This window comes from Pongo abelii, chromosome 8 (assembly GCF_028885655.2).
Source record: "Pongo abelii isolate AG06213 chromosome 8, NHGRI_mPonAbe1-v2.0_pri, whole genome shotgun sequence".
In the NCBI taxonomy this organism is placed as follows: Eukaryota; Metazoa; Chordata; class Mammalia; order Primates; family Hominidae; genus Pongo; species Pongo abelii.
In genome coordinates this window covers 51103252-51123394 of record NC_071993.2, presented here as the reverse complement: position 1 = coordinate 51123394, position 20143 = coordinate 51103252, and the positions used below count along the sequence as shown (strand labels likewise).

Below are 20143 nucleotides of genomic sequence, written 5' to 3'. Positions count from 1 at the left end.
TCATCTGGTTGGACTGGATAAGCTTTGGGCCTTGTTTCCATGGGACTAAGGGGCCAGATGTATCCTGGGTGAACCCTGGCTCTGTTTTGCCAGTGGGAAGGTCTTTATTCCATTTTCTTGTAAACATTCCAATCAGGTAGCATATGGTTATCACCGAGGAAAAACAAGATGTTTTCGATCCCTTCTGGTAATTTGTTCTGGGCAAACAAACTTGTTTTTCCTGAGTCCAGTCCTTTTGCAATCATGCTGATTTCATCCTGTGCTGTTTATTATTCTCTCTGGTTCTTGAGGCCTGGCCTGGCAAGACAGTCCTATTTTAGGAGACAACATTCTCCCGTAGCAATCTTTGCTTTATCTTCGGATACGTTTATTACCTGAGACACTAGGTAGCCAATGGGGCATATGAGAAATACCCTAAGCTCTATGGAGAAAGAAAGCGGGAGCTCCCCACAGGAACCAGTAGGAAACCACAGAGACCAGCCTCTAACGTTTGAAATTATGGGGTTGAGGTGAGCTGAATTTGCAGCTTTTCAGATTGCCTCTGAACAGCAAATATGATGTTGATTAAAAAAAAAAAAAGGTGTGAACTCCTCAGCTGATTGCAGAAGTGTACCTTTTCCCTTTTTCTAAGCCACTTGCTAGTGATTTTTCTGACCCGTAACGTTCAGAAATTAGATTGATAACACCTACTTTAAAAGTGACACTTATCCAAAAAGGCCTTAAATAATATTGTAATAACTTGCAAAAGCCAACCAACCAACCAAACAGGCTGGTGCTCAGAGAGGGTCTCCTGCTCCACTGGCTTCCTGTGTGCCAGGACCTGGCCTGCTCCTAGCTGGCAGGTGCATCTTTTCTGTGACACCACATGCACTTCTTAGCCAACTCTGCCTCGGCCTCCACCTCACTCCCAGGACCTTTGCCGGTTCGCTGCTCAGCTGATCTCCTGACCCTCCCAGTGTCTGGCCTTCTTCTCCTGATGAGAAGACCCTTAGACACAGGACAGACTGGCTCCATCTTTGTGCCTCCAGGGCTGAGCACAGGCCTGGCACAAGGCAGTCACTCAGTTACAGCTGAACAATGGGACAGGAGCTGTCCTCCACCTGAGGTTGTAAATAATAGCTTGGGAGTACAATTACCTGGGAGCTCCTGTTTGATTTGTTTTGTACCCTCTCCTAGGCCCTGCTTCCATCCCACCTGAGCCCCTGGCCTGGAAGATTCTTGGGGCCCTCCTGATGCTAAGATTCTGTGACTTGGGGTGACTCTATTGCTCATCATCCAGGTCACCTCTAGGCTCCCACCAGTGATGCCTGCGTGTTCCATGGCAGCCTCTCCTCAGGCTCCACCCTGGTCCCCAGGGCATGCACAGAAATGAAGGAGTCATGTCGGCTCCTAGAGCAGCGAGTTGTGGCTCTTCTGCCAAACATGGCCACACATCCTTTAGGATAAGAGTTTCAGAAGTTAGAGCCGGGGATCAGGGTGGACGCATAGAAAGCAAAAAAAAAACCAAAAAAAACAAAAAAATAAAAAAACAAAACAAACAAACAAACAAAGAGCTTGGTTCTCACTTCTTCAGTTCAATACAGCACACCTTTATTGAGCACCTAAGGATCTATGCTGTCAGAGGAGGGCAGAGTCGACAAAACAGTGGGCAGGCCTCCCCTGCAGCTCTCTGTGTCTGTGATGATGGAGCTGGGTTGGGGAAATCCTGCTGTGACATTTGCCCTGACGAGCAGTTCCGCACAGCATGGTGGCTTCCAAGCTATTCTCTTGATGGGCACCTATAAGAAGCTTATACATGCATTAGAGATGGAGCCTCTCCTATCTTTGCAAGCCTTTGTGGTTCTTCCCTTTAAATCTGCCATCCACGGACCTCAACAGGAGAATAATTTGGTCTTCAGTTTGCTCTGTTTGTAGACAAATACTTCATATGACTGATGTAAACTGTTGCATAGTTTCGCAAAGGCTTTCTCATTCATTCCTGAAATTCTCCATCAGTCACAAACACAAATTGTTCAGTATCTGGGGAATTCAAAGCCCTTTCCTCAAAACAGACATTTCTCCTTATCATTCTTCCTTCAGGGGAAGCATTGAAAGTCACTGAAAGTCATCCCCACCCACTAGAGGAGAGAAACGCAAGCTCAGAAAAGGCAAGAGGTACACAGGCATCCACGGGACAGTGGTGATGGGGCTGAGCACTGCCTTCTGGAGCTGCTGCTGGGCATTGAGAGGGCCGCACCCTCTCAATGCCATGTGGACCCTCCTCAATGTGATTGACCGTGTTTCTTGCAGCAAGCTCCTTGTAAGAATCGCTTTAGGTCTCTCTGATAAAGTAAAGACTGATTTCTGCAGAGAAAGTGAGATACTTGTGGCCTTATTCCTGGTCTCACCTCTGTGCTGGGGCTGACATGTGTGAGGCTCACAGGGTAACACTGGAGGCTTAGAAGCCGGGGACACTGTGGCAAGGTGATGGCTGAAAGCAGGCTAGATCTCATACCTGCTGGCAGGCCCTGCTTTTCCCAGCAGCATTCCTGCGGGGCAGCATGATATGAGGGCAGACAAGAATCTCATATGAAGGAAGAGGACAGAGGCTTGTGGACTCACACGGGCTCCAGAACAGGCACTGAGCAAGCAGATGAAGCCTAAGCCACAGGGGCTGGGCCAGCACAGCTCTCCAGTGCAGGAGAGGCATGGTGTGGACAGGGCTGGCCACACAGATCTGACCCAGCAAGTTCCTGGTCCCTCAGGCCTGGGTCGGCTTCCTTGGTGCTTATCTTGGAGCCAAGAGCTGGTTGTGGGAATCATGGTGCTCAGGCTTCAGACAGGTAGATGCACAGGCACTCGATTTGTCAGGCGTTGGCCATCAGTCACTGTGACCGGCCGGGGCCAGCCACCAGGGCTCAGTGTGCACCTGCCACTGCTGGGGACTTTGGAAGAGGCAGGTGTTGGCCAGTTACTTGGCCTCCACCAGCTGCTCCAGGCGCTGCAGCATCGTCAGACGCAGGGCTTGGAACCTGGAGGGAGACATCGCCAAGAGGACTCACTGAGGCCGGACAGGGCAGGGAGGTGGGCAGCAGAGCGAGGGACCTGCAGATGGCTGGCTCAGGAGATCCCTGCAGCAGCCTCATCTCTCCTCTGCCAAGGAGAGGGAAGGCTGTGGCCTGCGCCTCATGAGGTGCAGTCAAACCGGGCTGCGGACTGCACAGAGCATCAAAGCAGAGTGTTGTCTATTGCAGACTCTAATACAGACAACAGCACACTGGAGTGGACAGGGCGGTAGGGCAGATATCGGGAAGCCCATGTTTCAGCCCAGATTCTGCCATAACCTGTGCGGCAACCTTCCTTGTGCTGGGCCTCAGCGTCCACTCTGTACGTTGAGTGGACCCACTAGTTGACCCCCAGATCCCTTTCAGCTCTCAAATCCTACAGGGTCAGGACTGACTGCAGAATGGAAGATTCCCTCTGACTTTGGTCTCCTTTGTCTGTGTGGGGTCTGGCTGGACAGACAGGAGCCTGTGGAGGATGTGGCTTTCCACGGGTCATTCAACCAGAGGCTAACATCCATCCTTTCCCCACCCACCCCAGGCCCTCTCAGTGAGCTCCTGCCCTTTCCTTCCTAGCTGCCTCCCCACCAGCCCTGGTGGGGTGCCCTCCACAAGTCCTGGACCACACTTCACTTTGCTGAGGGGGAGACACCATTGGGACTACAGCCTGGCTAAGCTCATGCAGCCGGGCCCTGGCGTGGTGTCCCCAGGAGCTGGCAGGTGAGACCTGCTCACCTTTTCATTGAACTAGCCCTCTGCACCTGAAAACATCAGCTGAGGCTGGGAGTTCCAGCATCTGCCACTTTGGGGAAGGCTCAGAATTCCCACCAGGATGAAAGGCCCTAACCAGGCCAAGTCTGCCTCAGCATGCCTGCTCCTTGGAGCCACATCACCAGCAGAACTCAGAAGCTTGACCCAGCACCCACTTGGGTTCCTGCCTGACTTTCCTGCCAGGTATTCTGCAGCTCATGCCTGCGCTGGTGAGGATGCCAAGACTGGATGGGTGATCCGGGCTGTGTCCCACTGTTTTGGCAAGCTGTCACCCCAGCATGGTGGCAATACTGAGCAGGGGGCCAGAGGGTGATGCTGGGGAGCTAGGGTTAGCAAGCCTTCCCATGCCAGGGTACTGGTGCCCATGGAGGAGAGAGACCTCCCAGCCGGCACTGGTGCTGTGCCTTGCAGACCTGCCCTGATGTTCAGGACCCATGACTGGCTGTTTAAGTGCTGCTTACTTCATGGTCAGTTTGATTATTTCTCTTTCTTCCTCTTCTTTTAATTTTTCAACAAAACTGTCCAGCACCGGCATTTCAAACTTAATGTACTGAGCGACCTAGAAAATCCAAGAACATTTTAATGTGCTTTAAATTTGAAGCCAAAAATATGTTTTCTTTTCCTCAAGGCTTCCATAGTGGCCCATCCAGCCAACATCTTGTATCCACGGAAGGAGCTGCCGCTTTTCCCACCCCACCCCCACACTGTGTGTTGTGTACAGATGCCAGGATGGGAGCCTATTATTATCTCAAAGGCAACTGTTATTCCTGGGAGGAAATATTAAACTGAATATTAGGAAGAGCATTCAGTACAGCAGCATTGTCACATTGGGTACCCTCTGGGCTAGGGGGTAGGGAGGTGGGAGCACCATTGTTTCTAACAATGGAATGCAACTGCAGCAGCCTGAGGGATATGGGTCGCTAGGCCTCCTACTTGAGATTCAAACCCTGTAAGCATCTTCTATGCAGAGGAGTTTGGAAATGCACTCACTGTCTGGTCATAACTCAGGCTGTTGGTAAGACTTAAATATCTCCCTGTCTTCCACAGGTGCGAGGTAGGGCCTAGTTAAAAAGCCTTTGCATAGGTCTCTCACATAATGACAGCAAAATACATTCCAATGAAGGAAAAGACTTTACTCCCCTAAGAGGAAAAGGACAGGGCCATGGTTTTATAGGACTCAAATTCTTCTTTCCCCTAAGCTGCTGGTGCTGGCGGTCACTGACGGGAGAGGGAGGGCTGGCGCCTCCCTGTGCTAGGCTGGGAGCCCTTTGGGAGAGCGTGGAGCTCCTGGAGACATCAACTGAGAGGGCTCTGGCCAGGAGTCCTTGGGAGGCCCCGTCACCCAAGAACCCCTCACCCTAGAGCAGGCCTCCCCAGCCTTGGCCCCCACTCACGTCATGGGGGACTTCCACACCCAAGTCAGCTTCCATCAGGAACATCCTGGCGATCTTCTCACATGGCCCATGCAGGATTCTGGAAATCAGCGGGTACTCGCAGTCTTTTAATTTTGTCCGCTCTGAAAAAGAAGGTGGTTTACAAAAGTCACGGGAGATTAGGATCACCTCTGTCTGTTCCAGATTAGGAACTGATAGATAGAAAATGCGCATCTAGGGGCGCAGGGAACCCTAGAACACAGACCTCGCTAACAGTGCTGCCCTGAGAGATTCCTGCTTATGCAGAAGGGAGGCAGAACAGGGCCCCCAGATCTGCCACTTTGGCATAAGGATTAAGTGGAGCGGCTGGCAATTGAGAAGAAGAAGATACAAGAGAAACTCTCCGCCCTCCCCTATTTGCCAAAAAGCAGGACATAAATTTGTCAAGGTGTGCCCCCGTCCCTCTCTAGGCAATGATGGAGTTAATCACCAGAGACAACCCGAGCCCCTCCTCAGCCTGGAGAGGGCACCAGAGGAACCTGCACAGCACGTCCCGCTGAAGCCCTTCCCTTCCCGCAGCTCCCCATGCAGTGACCTTCCCACACTTTGCCTCCCCAGAAACTCAGGCCCTTCTCCTCTGTCTTGTCACTTCTCTAAAAACTTACTGCTCTTTTGTGAATATGCTATTTAAGCCCAAATTCTAACCACTCATCCCTGGATATTCCAAAGGGCATGCATGATGCAAGTGTTAACAAACTTCTGTTTGTTCTTCTCCTTAATCTGTCTTTTGTTAATCTAAATACAGGGCCCCAGCCAATGAACTCAAATGGGTAGAAGGAAAAGATATTTTTCCTCCCCTACAGTGTCATTCAGCAAAGGTGCAGCTTGAAGAGAAACAAGATCTGAGGGGGTGGGAGAAAGGAAAGCTGAGATGGGAGGGCCAGGGCCTGATGCACTGTGACACGCACCCCACCCTTCCTGACTCAGCGCCAATGAGCTAGGGACCCATCCATTTCTCTGGAAGAGGCGGAGAGGGAGGCTTCCTGTAGCTTGGTGGGATTCTCTTTCAGAATCCTGAAAGAATTAAACTTAATGTACTGAGTGACCTAGAAAATCCAAGAACATTTTAATGTGCTTTAAATTCGAAGCCAAAAGTATGTTTTCTTTTCCTCAAGGCTTCCATAGTGTGCCTGGGTTTGGGTGGGGGAGAAATGTTCATGCTGGGAGGCACAGTGTGCCCCAGCCCACTAGGCAAGCCAGCACAGAGCCCATATGGGAGGGAGTACAGTCAGTGGTTGGTGGGGAGGGGGCTTGCTGAACAGGTAGAGACCTTTTGCATTTACGATCCAGAAGTGGGGCAGGTACTTACCCCCAGACTCGTGAACGATGTAGAGTGCGAACTCACTGGGGCCATCTTCCACCTGCACAGGCAGTCACAGGAAGTCAGATTACAGTGCTTGGAGATGGGAGAGAACTGAGAGGGTCCCCTGACAGTAACTACACCCCCAGTAACACACACGCAAGTCACAAGGAACCTGCCCTCTCCCAACCTCCTCTTATTTGAAATCTGAGAGACAAAAGCTTAGCAGAGGGACCCTTGCTAGACCTTCTGCCGAGGAGCCACGGGCAGCTTTCCCCAGAACCCCACCCCCAACAGAATAGCAGACCACTGGCATCCTGGGGCAAGGCTGCTCCTGACCAGGCTTACCCTAAATTTGTTCAGCAGCAGGGTGAGCACCTGCAGGGTTGTCATGGTGCTGTTGACCCTCACATTGGTCACGGATCCATAGGCCGGAGTAAACACAGAGGTCTGTACCAGGAAGGGAGAGAAGTTCAGGGCAGGCCCAGAGGGGACAAGGGACTGATATCACGATGGTGAACAGACCCAGGCAGCAGGTGACGCTGAGATCTGGGAACACCTGCACCTGTCCATTCACGCTGATGCACACACAAGCTGTTTCCAGACCTGGGAGACACTCTGGGAAGCTGTAGTAGTGCACGCCTTCCAGAGGCCTAAGGAAGATGTCTACACACCCAGAAGGGCCAGCTCTCTGGACCCGAGGAACCAGGGCCATGGAAGTCATTCACAAGGGTGGGGGAACCAGTCTCTCCTTCACTCTTTCTATTGATTAAGTCACCAGTTGTCTGTTGATTCTAAGGCGGAAAGTTACCCAAACTGTCTCCTCCTCTTCATTCTCCCAGCAGTGCCTAGTAGAGGCACTGGTCACACCATATCAGCTTCCCAGCTTGTTCCCTTCTGGTCTCAGTCCCTCTAATCCGTTGTCTGCACCGCTGCCTACAGGAACAGACTTCTAAAACCCTTGCACCTCCAAGTGACGTCTAGCCCAGCTGCATCCATACAGTCTCGGCTCCCTTCCCTACCCTGCTCCATACCATCTGAATCAGAGTCTGTGTTTGTAGAACACAAGGCAAAGCGATCTGTGCAGTTCAATGTGAGAAGCACTGTTTGAAAGCGTGGGTCTAAAAGTATCTGAAGGCTTCCTGGGGACTGTGCAATAACATCTGTAGTTCTTCTCATTGTCTCGCACATATGACACTATGGTTGCCTAACAAGCACCATGTGCTCCAGTCACAGAGCTTCTTCACAATTCGGCTAGGGGGCGGGGGGACACATTATATTTTTGCAGGTATCTTGCCTTTTCCTAAGAGACACCATATATGAAATCAACCAGGACTCTGCCTGACATAATAGGTCTGTCCTCAATAAACCCTAGCTATGTATTGAACCCGCTAAGATTTTACATACAATCATTGATTTAATATTCATAACAACCCTTTGAGGCAGCTATAACTAGTCCCCTTTTCTTAGAAAGGAATCAGAGGCTTTAGTAGGTTAACCAGCTTGTTCAGAGTCACCCATCTAGAAAAGACAGAACCCTGACTCAAAGGATTCCGTGATTCCTGAAAACCTACATGTTACCCCTTGGTGCTAGTGCCTCCCAGCGAATGTGACTCCTCTGCAGGTGAACCTCTCCTTGCTTTTCAAACTCAAGTTTAGATTCGCATATCCCTCCTCTGAGATCCTAGCTCTGTTTTCCCAAGGAGGTAGCTGAGGATCCGAGAGCTCAAGGACCTATTCAGTATCCCTGCTCTGATAAGTCCAGGCACACCTGGCAGCCATTGTGAGTTCAGGTCCAGACCATCACAATGAAGCGAATATCTCAATAAAGTGAGTCACACAAATGTTTTGGTTTCCCAGGGCGTAGATAAGATATGTTTATACTATACTGTAGTTTCTTAAGGGTGAGACAGTATTACATCTAAAAAATATGCATGCCTTAATTAAAACTATTTTATTGCTAAAAGGTCTGACACAGAGACACAAAGTGAGCACACAGTGTTGGAAAATGGCACCGATAGACTTGTTCAACACAAGGTTGCCACACACCTTCAATTTGCAGAAAACGCAGGTGCAGCAAAAAAAAAATTGCAGATTTTTACAAATGGAAGTTTGCTGTTCAGCAACCTTCCATTTGTAAAAATCTGCAAGGTACAGTAACAAGAAGCACAATAAAATGAAGCATGCTGTGCCAGAATCAGACTCAACCTCAACCTGCTTCCCCCAGCTCGATTCTAGTTGAGGTGCAGAATGACTGAGTTATACAGAAAGCCAGGATTAGGATTAGGCTTTCTTGTCCAAAGAAATATGGAAGAGAGGGCCAGGTGCAGTGGCTTATGCCTGTAATCCCAGCACTTTGGTAGGCAAAGGCGGGCGGATCACGAGGTCAGGAGTTCAAGACCAGTCTGGCCAATATGGTGAAACCCCATCTCTACAAAAAATACAAAAATTAGCCAGGCATGGTGGTGTGCACCTGTAGTCCCAGCTACTCAGGAAGCTGAAGAATCGCTTGAACCTAGGAGGTGGAGGTTGCAGTGAGCCCAGATCGTGCCACTGCACTCCAGCCTGGGCTACAGAGTGAGACTCCATCTCAAAAAAAAAAAAAAAAAAAAAAAAAGAAATATGAAACAGAGGAGTTAGGCTATTTCAAAGAGACAAAAAGTCTTGTTAACAAGACACTGTGTTTCTTCTGCATGAAGCCTTTTCTCAAGATGATACCAACCAACTCCAAGTAGGAACAAAGGCCCCCTGGCTACTTTCTTATCTCTAACCACAAATGGTTTTTCTCTAACAGAACGCATTTGAATCCAATAGGTCAGGCAGTAGAAACAGCTACAAAGTTTCACCCAGTCTGGAAATAAAACCAACATTTCTGGGAATCAGAACAGTTTTGGAAAATGACTGAGTGAAGTAATCGTGCACAGTTCTAAGAAACAAAACCTGGAACTATCTCAGAAATTCAATGCTAGGAATTATTTATTTTTTCAATTGTTGCCTCTGACTCAAGGAATCTGTGCCCTCATTTCTAAGGACATTAGTTCTGTATGGATGTTGAGCGTGGTAAGAAAGGGCTTTTTGCATAGTGCTTTTCTTTGGGACTTCCCTTACCCAGGAGGTGGGGGAGCTACTGTCCCAAATGCTTAAGACACTATTCCGTGCCCTTGAAAGCAGTACTTTTTTCTGGAAGAATGGATTCACATTCCACAGGCAAATCTGTCACTAGGAGGAAAAGCTGCCCTCACTGGGTGACAGGCTGAGACCCTGTGTCGGCTGGCTGAGTAGCTCTTCTTGATAGTGTGGTTCAGTCGGAAATGAGAGGCTGTGATGAAAACCCTCACTGTTCATTTCAAAGGCTGCAGAGTGCTCGGGACATGGTGTTCCTATGACACTGGCAATCACTACAATAAGGTTTAACGTACCAGACACACCTCTTAGTGATGAGACCTTTCGAGGAGAAGCGAATGTACCAATGCTAAACTCCACCATTCAGTACTTTGAATCATGGAGCAAAACATCCCCACCCCCACCTTTTTTAGGTAAGGAACATAGAACTGGAAAATACCTAAACCCATGCACATATTTTGGAAAATTTTTGAATAATTCCTTAAACTAGCATATCAACATTTATTTGAATGCTAACAATGGGTACTCAACACATTACACACTAAACCCCTTTTGGAACAAGATTTAAATAATACTCAAGTCATGTTATGTGTCCTTGGACTAATCTACACCACTGTTCATCTCTGCCTAACTTCAATCCTGGGTCCCCTTTACTCTCTCAGGAGACTCTACTTTGGAATAGTCCTGGATTTTTCCAGATTTAGCAAAGGCAACCCTATTGTCATTCATTCACTCACCACAAGCCTAGCAGGGGATGGAAGGGAGATCCTGAGATTAAAGCAGGGTCCCTTCAGCTTGCCCAGCAGAATTCCAAAGTAGACATTCCAAAGTCCAGGGCACCCCAAGTGTGGCTTGAATGGTCCCTGGATAGCCTAACCTGGGACACCTGCTCCTTCAGATCGGACCCTGAGTCCCTCCTCCTGAGCCCCCTCCCTGCCATAAGTCATCCTCTATCAAGAAGGGCGTCTGCTTCAACTGGAAATCTCGGCTTGCATTTCCCAGTGCTGCGGGCAAGATACGGCCTGTCACAGGACGCTCTATCCAGGGCCTTGCCCAGACAGCCAATCATTCTATTTACAGTAACAATCAACTTATCCTGCTACAGTTCAGTTTGTTTATAGAATGATGTAATTTGGGGAAAGAAAGCTTTTCCTGAGGTCAGTACAATGCATCCTTGGACAAAAGGCTGTGTGCTGGGAATCTGGGGTTGTCCAGGTTCTCTGGGGCACAGACACACGTGACCTGGGCACACCCCTGCTTAATTATTCGGTGAGAGTGATGGCTGGATACAGTGTTCCCAGGGATCAACCGATTGAGTTGAGCCTCCTAGAAAGCGCCCTCGTTGAAGACATGGTCAGTGTTACTGTCTGCCCAGGTCATCCCCAGCTTACTTGCCAGAAATCTGTGTGACTTGTGAGGATGCACTGACAGTGAGCATGTGCTGGAAAATGCTTAGGTCATAAACGGGGCTGTTATGTGGATGCAACCTGGTTTTTCCTCCTGAGGGCACAGGAATGCCAGCAGCCCCCACACAGGTCATGGTGCTTGCTGTGCCTGTGCGCAGGCCTGGCTTCCCATGCGCCCAGGGGAGAGGCCAGGCTGGGGCATCACCTTATGATTGTAGAAGTGGCCGTTGATAGAGAACCGGTGTCGCCGGATGCGCTGGGCCTCACCGGGGGCGCGGCACTTGGGCCTCCTCTGGCTCATGCAACTGGCATCGCTCTTGGTCCGCATCAGCTGGGGGGCCTCCTCTGCCTCCTCCAGGGGCCCTGCATGAGAAATGGGTGAGAGAATGGCAGGGTGGGTGATGCTGACAGAGCAACTGCCTGCTGTTGGGAGGTCTGGCTCCCTAGAGCCCTGTGGTCACGTGCATTGGGGCAGATGGGGACATGAGGGCCATTCCTGGACTGGAGGCTGGATATTCCCAGCTTGCAGATAGGAAGGTGAGACCTGGACAGGGTAACCTGGGTCACAATGTCACATGGCCATACCCCTCTTGGTCTCTGTCTTAGGGTGCCCACAGAGGTCTTTGGTGGCCCCAGCCCTGTCTTCTGAGCCCCTGCTCTGAAACAGGCCCTTCACTGAGTGCTAAGGGAAGGGGAACAAAGAGGATGAATGAGCAGGTACAGAGGGTGAGGACGAGGTCCCAGAGGGAGGCGAGGGGCCAGGAGAGCGCATTGCCTTCTGTGGATGCTCCTCTTTCCCATAGCACACACAGGGCGGGGGACTCAGGCCACCCCCATACTGTCACTGTCACCTCCCAAGCCTCTGCTCACTTTTCCATAAAGAGGAGCGAGAATGAGGGCAGAGCACCTCACAGGCAGGCACCTGGGTAGGGGTCCAGCAGGTGAAGCCCCTCTTTTGCTGGGGCACAAAGCTGTCCTTCGGAGATTGTGGTTGTGAGCCAAGCCCCTCTGCTCCTACCCCGGATGAGGCAGGGGTCCGGGCAGCTTGCGGGCTCCGCTTACCCGAGCTGTCTGTGGAACTCTCAGCCTTGTGCACTGGCTGAATGCTTGGCCCCTGGGCTGTCATGTTCCCGTCCTGGGGCGATGGCTCCTTTCTGAAAAGAGACAACTGCAGTGCTGAGATGGCTGCTGGCAGAGAAAGGGAGCTCACGCCAAGGCGAAGAGACCAGCAGCCCCTGGGGTAGGACACAAGCGGGAAGCAAGGCAGGCCGAGGTGAGGCCTGGATTTCAAACCGAGAGAGTCAGCTTGAAACAATAAAAGAAAAGTAGAGGCCTCCCCCAGCATCTGCTGGACAGAGAGTGAGCCTGGCCCTGCAGACCTGAGGGCCTGTGCTGGGCCGCATCACACAGACACACCGACGCATGCATGTAGTTAGGGCCTGCACATTCCTAGACACCAGGCTTAGCCAGGCCAGCAGCTGTGTGCCAAACAGGCTCGCTGGGCTTCCTGAAGGCCTAGTGGGGTGTCAGGCAGGGGCCACCTAGAAGGGCCCAACCTCCAGGCCTCTTGGCAGGATGAGCCCCAGGCCAGGGTAGCTAGTGCTGGGCTGGAGAAGGAGTGGGTATGATGGGACACAGCCCTGCAGCCGAGGGGACCTGGGGAGGAGAAGACAGATGGGATCCTGGAGAATACATAGGCACAGCCACGACTGCTGTCTGTGAGTGCTTTACCTCGAAGAGGGGCAACATATGAGTCACACTTGCAGCCTTCCTAAGGAGTCTGACTTTATGCTCTAATTCTGTGTGGCTCAGAATTCGCTGAGTGACTAGGGACACCTAGAGATGTGCCGGGGCTCTCAGGGTGGCGGGTGCTGTCACAGCGTGAGTTTTATGTGAAATCTGAAGGGGGCAAAGCTCTGAATGTGTGCCCTCTACAGGAGTTACTACTGCAGAAGCAGGCAAGGCCCAGCCACTAACTGCGTCTTTTGGGAGTGGGCTGAGGAGGAGATAAATGTGCATTGAACGGTAAGGCAGGCAGGAGACCATTTCCTCCTGATGGAAACATTATTCTGATATTAAACAAATGTAATGTGAAATTCTGATAAATTTATTTTAAAAATTTTGACATTAAAATGAAAACAGAGTAGTAAGAGGCTAAATTCGTGTGAATTTTAAAGATAGAACAAGAGATGGCGAGACATGTTCGGCTTGCATAGGTGTTGGGAGCCCCCCTGCCTGTAGTTGTCCCTTCTTGCCAGCAAGGTGGCTTGCAGGAAGGTTTGAGAAACAGAAAGGGAGGTCATGGGAGCCTGGAACGTTCTGCAGGAAGGAGGGAGAGGCCACCTTGGGCGAGGCTGTGGACTGAGGCAGTCACGGGGCATGGGGATGAGGCTGGGTCACCCTCCTGTGCCAGTGTCCCATAAGGGAACAGGGCTCCCACCATGAGGCTCGGGATATCCCCAACCTGCACCCCAGACAGGGAGCTCAGGCTGAGCAGGTGTCACAGAAGCCACCGGGTACTCACGGAGGGCAGCTGGGCCGTCCGGGCATCCATGAGGTGGAGGGGAGGTGCACCTGCTCCCGGTCATCCTGCATCTGCAGCCGGATGGGCCGCCTCAGCCCCCAGGCAATGTTGAGGAGCCCCTCGATGATCAGAGTCCCTTCTTCCTGTGGGGGTCCACACGTCAGCCCTTCCCCCAGAGCAGCTGCCCACCTTCCCCGTGCCCCCTAGGGATGGGTTGCTCTGAACACTCAGGCCTTGCACGTCCCTCCTCCTGAGTGGCCCCATCCCCTCAGGAAGGACCATCAGCCACTACGTGCCCTGGGGCGCGTGACCAGGCCCTGTGGGAGGAAGCCTGAGATGTGCTCAGCTCATGCCTGGCCAGGGGCACAGCGCAGAATGCAGTGGCTGAGTCAGGTGTCTCACAGGAACCCAGCTGCTGGCCGGCAGGCACGTCCACACCGTGGTGAGGAAGTGGTTCCAGGGATACACAGCCTGTCTGCTCGTGCCAAGCAGGGGACCTCTCTGCCCACACTGCACCTGGGAGGGGGTCCTGCGCCACCAGGTCCTGTGGCCATCAGGCCCGGCAGAGTCCCACGCCCACCAGAGCAGAAGTGGGCACTCTCTGTCCTAGCTGTGTCTCAGCCTCACCCTTCTCCTGGTGCCTTCCAACAGCAGCAGTGTCCACTTGCCAGGGCTGACAAAGGGTCTTGCTTTTCTCACCACTGCTTAGACATCACTAGCCCTATATCCCATACCAGAATTTCTACAACAGCCTTCATCCCATGTCCCCAACCTGCATCGGTTTCCCTAGGTCTGCAGGTTACACGGCTCCTCTCCTGCTGCCAACCTGGGGCCCTAATCAACAGAGTCCTCTGCAGGCACCTTGCTAGTGCTGGTTGGCACCCCTTGGGCCCTTGATTCAGTGCCTCTGACATATTCCAGGCCTCTGTCTCTGCGAGACCACCCCAGGCCTCTGTGCCAATCCCAGTCACTCTGTGTGTAAGCCTGGCCAAGCTGAGTCATTTGCCAGAATACTTGCCAGCAACCTCGGCTGCCCTCTACCCAGAGCCGCAGTCTCGAAGCTACACACTCCTAATGTGCTCTGACACTAGTCTTTCCACAATTAACTTTGAATATCATTCTCTCATTGCCATCTCAACTAACATTTAATTTTATTATTTATTTATGTTTTATTGTGGTAAGGATATTTAACATAAGAACCACCCTCTAAACAAACTGTTAAGTGCACAATACTGTATTGTTCACTGTAGGCACAATGTTGTCCAGCCAATATCCAGGACTTACTCATCTTGCATAGCTGAAACATTATATCAGCTGCACAGCAACTCCCCACTTCCTCCTCCCCTGCCCCAGTCCCTGCAACCACCATTTTCACTCTCTGCCTCTATGAGCCTATCTTAGATTCCTTATATAAGGGAATCATGCAGTATTTCTGACCCATATTTTAGATTCACAAATCCCATTTCTCTCCCCTCGTTGGCACTAAAAGCCCTGTGAGAACAGGGACGCCATGGAAACTTCTTTGTATCCCTGGCAGCACTCAGGAAGACCCTGCATAATGTGGATTTCATGGTAAGTTAGAAATGGGGTTTCTAGGTTCAAACATCCTGCCATCCACAGAGAAAATAGTGTATCCAAAGGTTATCAAATATGCACACAGCTTCCAGATATGACCTTGAACTATCTGCTAAAAAGGAAAACAAACAAGCAGAAACCAGAGCTGTTTTTGATACTCACTGGCACTCTACAAGCACAGATGTGTCACTGAGCTTCCTATGAAGGAGAGGCCAGCATGGATCTATGGAGTTCAAAGGTCTATGGGGGCTTCTGTTCTTGCCTCTTGGTCTCGGGTGCCTCTCAGTGGAGAGAGCTTGTGGGGATGGCTCACTCATGGAGACTCACTGCCCTCCAGCCCCACCCTGGACCCCAGGCAGAGGGAGATGGAGCAGACACAGCTCCGGCCACGAGGGGCTCAGGCTTGGACGCAGAAGAAGATGCAATGGAGCTTCCTGGAGGAGGTGCTTGTGTACTGCATCCTGGAAGACGAGTGAAGGGGCACAGGGAGGAAAGCTGAGCAGGTGGCCCTGACCTCAGGACCTGCCTGGACAAGGTCGGGGGCTTGGCTGTACTGGGGACAGGTTGGCTCGCCATGACTCAGGCCAGACATCCCTACACAGGTGACGTGTGTGCCCCCAACATAGCCGCCCACCGCTGTTCACCCTCCCCCAGCTTGGCTGCATCTGAATGGAGGGAAAGCCCTGTCAGCCAGCAGCGAATTCACCGCCTCCCTCCTCCTTTTAGTCTCTTGACTAATCTGCTCATTGCTAATAAATTCAAAGAAGAGCCAGTAAACTAGACAAAGGGTCTACAAAAGATATAAGAGCTTGGGCAAGGTGAGAAGTGCCATGTGCCACTGAAATCCTGGTCACTGTCTCAGGCACTCCCTGCCCTGATGCCTTTGTGCACATGGAGTTCCCACCTAGAATTCAAGACCTTGGGACTGCCGGTCCCTCTTGCTTGCCTAGGGAGTCTGGGGTCTGCCCATTACTCAGAGCTCAGGCTTGGGCTAACTCTCGAGACTTCTCTTTCTCCCCCACCTGCAGCACAGGCAGGCGTGTTCCAGGTGGGGCTGTGGCTGGGGCAGAGGATCTGTGGCCTGTCTGGGGAGTGCAGGAGCTTCCCAGGGGCTGCCTCTCTCATCCTTGGCAGCCTCCTTTGCTGGCATGGTCACTCCTGGACAGATGCAGTGGCTTTCTAATGCTGCCCAGGTGCTCCTTGGCAGCAGCTCCCCAGCCCCAGCCCCAGCCCAGGCCCAGCAGCTGCAGTGATCCTTTGAAGCAGAAACCAGACTGCAGTGCCCTTGTTCAAACCCTGCAGTGTCTTTCCCTCCCTCCTAGAGGGAAACACAGCATCCACCCCAAGGTCCACTGACCCCCTCCTACATGGGCCAGTGTGCAGGCCCCTTGCTGTGCCCTGAGCACGTCCATCCGGCGCGCCCTCACCACAGGGGCTTTGCACGTGCTGCCCCCGCCACCTGGAATGTGCATTTTCCCATTTTTTTCAGGTTTCTGCTCCGATATCTGCTCTTAGGGAAGACATCCCTGACCACTGTACCTGCGGCGGCAGCCCACCACAGCATGCCACTGTGCTGCTTTCCTTCACGCAGCTCTTGCTGTTGCCTGAATCACAGCACCCATTCATCTCTGGCTTGATCTCCTCCCTTACTAGAATATGAGCTCCAGGGGGCCACACCTTTGTCGCTGCTACATTTGCTGTGCTTAGCGCAGTCACAGCATACACTAGCACCTCACATCTGGTGAACAAGTAAACAAACAAATCCTCAGAAAGCACCCCATCTGGGGTGTAACAAGACCAGGGTCAGATCCCGCAGACCGCCTGCTCCCTGGTCCCTTGGGAGCAGGGTGTGTCTCTCCTAGGAGCAGGCCTAGGGACCCAGCCTCAGCTGCCTCCAGACTGGGGTCCTGTGCTACTGATTTTTCATCAAAGTTGCCAAGGACCTGGCCTTACTTCACAGAAGTCATGATGGCGTGGTGTAATACAGAGTGGGAAACAAGCTTTGGGGCAGGGGTGGCCCTGGGGCTACCTGTGAGGGCCCAGTGGAACCCCTCCCTCTCCCAGTGGAACCCCTCCCTCTTCCAGTGCCCCTACTTGACCAGCAGTGAACCCACCCCTTTCCTGCCCTACAGCGTAAACATTCCCCAGCCTCCTACAGGCAGAAAAACACCTCCAAGCTGGCAGCTGGGCCAGGCCCCACCCACCAAGCTGTTTTCCTAAGAGAGCCTTCCTGAGCAGGCTATTTTTGGCCCTCGTGACAGTGATTGATAGCTGCTGGGAAGGTATAAAAGCAGCTTGCCTGCCAAGGTTCTTCACACTGCCCAGGGAAGAGCCTGCTATGGTGGACTGTGAGACTCAGTGCACTGTCCTCCTCCCAGCGACCCCACGCTGGACCCCCTGCCGGACCCTCCACCCTTCGGCCCCCAAGCTTCCCAGGGGCTTCCTTTGGACTGGCCTGTCCCTGCTCATCCATTCTCCTGCCACCCCCAGACCTCCTCAGCTCCAGGTAAGAGGGAGCAGCTGCCCTTGGGTTTGAGACAAAACACAAGGGCTTTGTTTATCTTAAAGGGCAATTCTCAGCCTGAACTTGCACAGCCTCTCTATGGGTTAGAGACCAGGGCTGCCTGTAGAGGGCTTTGCATTTACAAAGGGATTCAGGGGTTATTTCATGCATTTCCTACAACATCCCTGCCAGGGGTGTTTATAACCCTGTTTTATGGATGGGTAAGTGGAAGCCTGGAGAGGTGGCCTTGCCAAAGGTCCCAAGGTCAGTGCGTGGCCGATCCTGGTTTTAAACCCAGACTTCCTCTGACCAGTGTTTGTTAGGTTGGGTTCTCTTATCTGTGCACATTCTGAAATGATAATGATAAAATCTTAAGCCTTTGGGGTTTTTAACCTAAACAGGAAGAAAGAGCCCAGGAGTCTGAGCTCTCGTCTGGGCTCTGCAGACTTCGAACTGCTCTCAGGGCACCGGATTCCTACAGGCAGCCCCAGAGGAGTGTGGGGACACTGAGGGGTGGTGGGACGCATGGCAGGCCCCTCAGCACCTGGCCTCTGTTTCCCAACAGGTTGCCACCTCCTCTCGCCAGAGTGATGAGGTCCCGGCTTCTGCTCTCCGTGACCCATCTGCCCACAATTCGGGAGACCACAGAGGAGATGCTGCTTGGGGGTCCTGGGCAGGAGCCCCCGCCCTCTCCTAGCCTGGATGACTACGTGAGGTCCATATCTCGACTGGCACAGCCCACCTCTGTGCTGGACAAGGCCACGGCCCAGGGCCAACCCAGGCCACCCCACAGGCCAGCCCAGGCCTGCCGGAAGGGCCGCCCTGCTGTGTCCCTGCGAGACATCACCGCATGTTTCAGTGGCCAGCAGCCCACACTACCCACGGCTGATGCTGTGGACCCCCTGGACTGGCTTTTTGGGGAGTCCCAGGAAAAGCAGCCAAGCCAGAGGGACCTGCCAAGGAGGACTGGCCCCTCTGTTGGCCTCTGGGATCCACACAGACAGATGGACAGCAGCAAGCCCAGGGGGGCCCCCAGAGGGAGGCTCTGTGAAGCCAGGATGCCTGGGCACTCCCTGGCAAGACCACCGCGGGATGGGCAGCAAAGCTCTGACCTAAGAAGCTGGACTTTTGGGCAGCCTGCCCAAGCCATGGCCTCCCCGCACCGCCCCCGCCCCGGCAGTGTTCTCAGAACTCTCTACTCGCACCTCCCAGTGATCCATGAACTCTGACCCCTCCCCAGTAAAGGCTTCTGTAAAGAGCACGCTGGGTCTGCATCTCCTCCCGTCTCCTCCATGGTGGTCACTGCCCCTGGCAGGTCTCTGGAAGGGAAATGCTCTTCTGCAGAGGCCCCTGCTTGGGCAGTTCACAGTGAGACCGACCCCCTCTGAATATGATAACAGCCTTTCTTACATGAGATGTTACTGATCCTGTTTGCTCTGATCCTTGCTGGCTGATCACCTTGAGCAACTTAACATCTGTGTTCCTCAGTTTCTCATGGGTAATATGGGGATAATTACTGGCACCTGCCTCCCAGGCCATTCTGACGCGTAACCCCATGTAGGAGCCCATTGGCTGAGTAGCTACCGTCATCGCTGGTGGGGAAACTGGTGGTAGGGGTGTGAGGGTAGTGGGGTGTCAGCCCCCCAGGTGTTTAAGAACTAGGCCTCGGGCACTCCCAAGTCCGCCTCTTGGCTCCCACCCTCAAAGCCATGTTCTGTGAGGCCCAAGAGAACACATGGAATCTTAGCAAATGCACTGATGTATTCCAGGGGGACTGTCACCTGGCACCACTGGGGCAGGCTACAACTCATACATCCTGCGGTGGCATTGGGAGAGTTCCCCCATGAAGAGGGCCGAGATAGAATCTGTACCACTCGTCCTACCATCCCCACCCCCACACCACCTCCACACAGGGGCCTCATGGCATGGTTAGGGTCCCAGCTGTGGGTGAGAAGCAGGGCACTGTCCAGCTGTCCTCCACCGGGGAAGTCCAGATGTCCTAAGGCCCAGGCCAGGGCATCTGGAGTCTGAAGGACCCTAGTTCCTAGAGGCATCTGGCAGCAAGAAAGTGAGGCATCAGGGAATGGGAATGAGGCTGGGACTGATCAGAGGTGAAGGGACAGAAAGAGGAGAGGAGGAAGATTGAGCTAGGGGCAACAGCTAAGCTCACCTGGGCAGGTCTCTGCCACCTCCTTGCTCTGTGAGCTGTCAATCTAGGTATTCTCTTTTTTGTGGCTATTTTTAATTGCTCTGGATTTGTTAAATGTTTATCTGTCTTCTGTTAAGTGTGTTTTCTGGGGAGATAGAATGTAAACCATATTAAAAGGAAAAAGTTTCAGACAAGCAGTTACCCAGTTTCCTTATCTATAAAATGGGGACATCAACAATGTTCTTCACACCCTGCAAGGGCTGGGAATCTGCGCATATGAACTTGGAGCTGCATTTATGGGCACTGTAGACAAATGTT

At 52.4% G+C, this 20143-nt stretch overlaps 2 protein-coding genes across 7 annotated transcripts in view; one reads left to right on the top strand and one right to left on the bottom strand.

Annotated features, from left to right (window-relative positions):
- Positions 1 to 1554: 1554 nt before the first annotated feature.
- RASSF4 (Ras association domain family member 4) overlaps positions 1555 to 20143 on the bottom strand; it is a 35105-nt gene continuing 16516 nt past the window's right edge. For 2 of the 5 annotated variants that reach the window (XM_009245327.3, XM_009245328.4), the window contains exons 4-11: positions 13599 to 13741; positions 12137 to 12228; positions 11280 to 11437; positions 6894 to 6995; positions 6555 to 6606; positions 5207 to 5328; positions 4274 to 4371; positions 1555 to 3011 (exon numbers count right to left, since the gene is read on the bottom strand). In XM_009245327.3, the coding sequence (XP_009243602.1) occupies positions 2951 to 3011; positions 4274 to 4371; positions 5207 to 5328; positions 6555 to 6606; positions 6894 to 6995; positions 11280 to 11437; positions 12137 to 12228; positions 13599 to 13741 (828 nt within the window). In that variant the 3' untranslated portion in view covers positions 1555 to 2950. 5 annotated transcript variants of the gene reach the window in all.
- DEPP1 (DEPP autophagy regulator 1) lies at positions 12208 to 20022 on the top strand. 2 transcript variants are annotated; one of them, XM_063727081.1, is made up of 3 exons: positions 12208 to 13099; positions 16663 to 17679; positions 18242 to 20019. In XM_063727081.1, exon 3 carries the CDS (start codon positions 18267 to 18269, stop codon positions 18903 to 18905), a length of 639 nt encoding a protein of 212 aa, XP_063583151.1. In that variant the 5' UTR covers positions 12208 to 13099; positions 16663 to 17679; positions 18242 to 18266; the 3' UTR covers positions 18906 to 20019.